This window comes from Miscanthus floridulus, chromosome 11 (assembly GCF_019320115.1).
Source record: "Miscanthus floridulus cultivar M001 chromosome 11, ASM1932011v1, whole genome shotgun sequence".
NCBI lineage: Eukaryota > Viridiplantae > Streptophyta > Magnoliopsida > Poales > Poaceae > Miscanthus > Miscanthus floridulus.
Genome location: NC_089590.1, coordinates 74,318,391 through 74,322,306, shown reverse-complemented (window position 1 = coordinate 74,322,306; position 3,916 = coordinate 74,318,391). Strand labels below are relative to the sequence as shown.

General features: G+C 47.4%; 1 protein-coding gene across 1 annotated transcript; it reads right to left on the bottom strand.

Annotated features, from left to right (window-relative positions):
* LOC136491220 (hsp70-Hsp90 organizing protein-like) lies at positions 1–3,567 on the bottom strand. The gene is made up of 7 exons (XM_066487464.1): positions 2,521–3,567; positions 1,383–1,671; positions 1,160–1,245; positions 661–884; positions 499–565; positions 321–380; positions 1–232 (listed from the first exon to the last, which is right to left on the bottom strand). Exons 1-7 carry the CDS (start codon positions 3,412–3,414, stop codon positions 119–121), a joined length of 1,734 nt encoding a protein of 577 aa, XP_066343561.1. The 5' UTR covers positions 3,415–3,567; the 3' UTR covers positions 1–118.
* Positions 3,568–3,916: the final 349 nt, after the last annotated feature.

Here is a 3,916-nt window from a genome sequence, read left to right as displayed (position 1 = left end):
TTAACAGCCATGACCACACAAACCGGTTCAGTTTTCCAAAATGCGAAACAATGATCAGGTTCACAGCATTTGGACAGGTCCCAGTTCTGAACCCGGACATTCCAGCCACTGTCTACTTCTACTTCATCTGAACTATCCCAGAGCTGACGAGCTTCTGGATCTTTTGCATCACTCCGGGGTTCTTGAGGTGCGCCTGGGCAGCCCGAGGGTTCTCCTGCAAATCGGTCAAAACCTGCAGGGCAAGCTCGGCATTATCAGATCGTCATCAGGCTCACCTACCTTAAGTGCATTTCAAATCAAATGCAGACATTTATCATTACCTGCCGCATGATCGGATCAGTCAGGATGCTCTGGATTTCAGGGTCCTGCATGGCTTTGTTCTGCGTAATAAAGGGTGACCTGTTAGTCTTGGCTTCTTGCATTACTAGTGGATGGAACGACAGGCAAAGTACTCCATCCATCATTAACGAACAAAAGATTTAGACAAAACCAGTTTACCTGTCTCTCTTTCAGTTCCTCCTCGCTGAGTTCGCCTCTGCTCGCCTTGTTGATCTGTTCAACACACCTGAAAAGAAAAAGATCAGTGCAACGATTAGAATTGCCGTTTAGCACACACCAACATCACAAGACGTGTATGATCTCCTCCACCGGCAGCATTACCTCCTTACACCATCAAGCAACTCCTGATTTTTCGGGTCATGCTTTAGGCCAGCTTGATAAGTTTCCAGCGCTTTGTCATATTCTTTCATGAAAAATTGGATGGCACCTTTCCTTGTGTATCCCTTGGAGAATGTGGGATCTAGCTCAATGCACTTCTCAGCATCTTTCAGACCTTCAGGAAGGGCCCCCAGCTTGGTGTAACAGGCAGCTCTATTGCTGTATACCTGAAATCATCCATGAAGGAAAGAAATTAGAAAAATGTCCACACATCGATCACATGACGTTACTTGTGGAAGGCAAAAAGGCAAACCTAAAGTTTTCAAATTGTCACTAGCAGAAGTCAAAGAATCAGTTGTAGATTCATCCAAATGTTTTCAAGTTTCCCAATGCTGTACCAATTCATATTCTCAAATAGTTTTACCCAGCAGATTAAAGGATGCACAGTGATACTATGCAGCCTACAATTTATGCAAGTGAAAAATGATGTCCAACAAATTACCCTTGGGTCTTTGGGGTTTCTCCTGAGAGCTTCAGTGTAATGCTTCACTGCTTCTGGATATTTCTGCTGCTTAAAGAACTCATTACCTGCACAGAAATAACAAATGGTTGAACACCAACACCACATGCAATTCTTGACAAGAAACAAACTGCAGGCAACAGAACTCGCTGCATGAATAATGATCAAGTGATAAGTGATAGCAGACAGAAGTCATGTGGCATACCTTTTTCTCGCTCCTCGTCAGCAATTCTTGGGTCATAGTACTCTTGTTGCTCCAGCTCCCTCTTTGCTCGTTCTGCATCATTTAGTTTTTTCAGGGTATCTGGGTTGCGGTGCTCAGTTAACGCCTTCTGGAAAGTCTCGATGGCAGCATCATAGTCTTGCGATGATTTAGCAAGTTTGGCAAGAGCAGTTCCTTTTCTAGTGAGTGCCCTCGAGATCATCTTGAAATCAGCATGTAGTCCCCTTCCTCTCTCAACAGCCTTATCACAGTCCTTAATGCATTCATCATACTGGAATTCAAAGAAAAAATATTAGTTTCGAAGGACACCTGAATACTACTTGTACGACACCAGATAATGCAGTACACGAATGAGAAAACCGCTACCAAGATATTATTGCAGGACATGACTAAGTATATATGTTGATTTCTTCTAGCTACAAGCACTTCTGCAGTCCTCAGATTAGTAGTTGCCATCTAGCAGAGACAATTTCTACCCTTTTTCTATTCTTCTACTCCATCTAGCAGAGACAATTTCTACCCTTTTTCTATTCTTCTGCTCCTTCTCTGTGAGCTACCCAACCAGGTTTAATGCTGTTACCGTTAAGCCTTTTACATTGCCTAAGCATAAGCCAACAATACGAGTGAATTCATTCACGACTCGTAGTAAAAAAATATATATATACAAGGAATCACTTCAACAATAATGTCGTTCTGGCTTGAGCCTACTCATCAAGCTCCATGTTGCCCCTACCAGAATTTCAGAGCTAGGGAACTCCCAAGTGGCCTGTATCAGAATTTCATGACTGTGGAACACTAATGTATTTTGCATTTTTGCTCACTATCACGATCACCAACTCCTATCACAAAACTTCCTTTAACAATGCAACTCGAGTTCTCGACCAATTCAAGTAGATCTGGAATATCATTTGCCTCAACTACTCTAAGGAGAGAGAAATACTTAGCCAATTTCATATCTAAAAGCTGTTTGTTTGCAGTATGTGGTAAAAAGGTCTCGATCGGTAGCTGATCTATAGACAAAATTCAAACATCCCACATTTTACCTTTTTTTTCTTTAACTGAAGACTACAATCCACATGTAAATAACTTCGATTTAGAACTAGGACCTAGGAGGCCTTACCTTTCCCATCTCAAGATAAACAGCAGCACGATTGGTGATGTAGGAGATGTCCTCATCATCGAGCTCCATGGCCTTTGTGTAGTGCTGGATCGCGGTATCAAAATCCTTCCTTTTGTAAGCGGCGTTGCCAGCTTCCTTCTCCTTCTGCGCCGACGCTTTCCTCTCCTTCCGTTCCTTCTCCTCTGTCACCTCCATAGGCTCGGGCTCCGGCTCCGGTTCCCTTGCCTTCGCCTCTGGCTGCTGCTTTGGTGGCGCCGGGTTCGATTGGACTGAGGCCGGCTCAGGCGCCGCATTGCTCTGGTTCTGGAACTGGGACTTGATGCCCAGCATGAGGGTGAGCACCTGAACCATTCGTTGGTCAGAAAGGTAGCTGTTCAGGCTGCTGGGGTTCCGCTGCACCTCCCGCAGCATCTGAACGAAGTCCGGCTGGTCCAGGTAGCCACGCGTGGTGGGATCGGCGGCGACCTTGCTCCATAGCTCAGGGCCCTGGAACAACTTGCCGACGGCGTCAGCCCCGGAGCCCACCGGACGTCTCGGCGCCGACGCGGCCTGGCGCGCCTGGGCGAGGCCGGACTTGAGAGCCTCATTGGACGGCTCGAGCGCGAGCCCTTTCTCGTACGCCTCGACGGCCTTGGGCGCGTCGCCGAGGCCCAGGTGCGCGGCGCCGAGGCGGGAGTAGCCCTTGACCCAGTCCGGCTTCAGCGCCAAGGTCCGCTCGGCGTCGTCTAGCGCCTCCGCGTAGCGCCCGAGCGACGCGTATGCCGCCGAGCGGTTGGAGTAGAGGACGTGGTTGTCGGGCGCGAGCGCGATGGCGTCGCTGAAGTGCTGGACAGCCTCCTTGAAGCGGCCGGCCGAGAACGCCGCGTTGCCCTTCGCCTTCGCCTCTTCCGCCATCGCGGCGGCGACTGGTGCTGATTGGCGTGCGATTGGGGAGGTGGATCGATCGAGATCGTCGGATTCGTATCGGCTGGCGGTGCGCGTTTGGGGCCTTTTGGCGAATCGTCGAGGAGGGGCAAGTATAAAGAGGAGAGAGAGAAGGCGCGAGTTCTAGTTCTGACCGGTCTCCACTCTCCACGATTCTGGAAGGTTCCTGAGCACAGAGAAGACGGGAAGTCGCCAGACGCCGAGAGCCAAAAGGGTCGTGTGAAAATCTTGGCTGTTTGGTCCGTGGAGCAAAGTAGTCCATCTTACACTTTTAGTTTTCTAACTTTAATTATTGGTTTGTGATTTGTGAAATAAAATAAATTAATTTATTATAATAATATTTCTCACAAGCTAATAATTAGTAATATCACGAGAAATGAAGTTATTTCACTAAAATAGACTCATGCATCAGCTCACTTAGAATTAGTTTATTTTCAAAACCAAACACTATTAGATCTAAAAATACATGAGG

Bases quoted from the DNA above. Each gene is read 5' to 3' on its own strand.
- LOC136491220 (XM_066487464.1), bottom strand. From the start codon at position 3,414: ATGGCGGAAGAGGCGAAGGCGAAGGGCAACGCGGCGTTCTCGGCCGGC. The intron at 1,246-1,382 runs GTATGCCACATG...ATTTCTGTGCAG, and splicing joins TGACGAGGAGCGAGAAAAAG to GTAATGAGTTCTTTAAGCAG. The intron at 566-660 runs GTAATGCTGCCG...TTTTCTTTTCAG, and splicing joins TTGCTTGATGGTGTAAGGAG to GTGTGTTGAACAGATCAACA.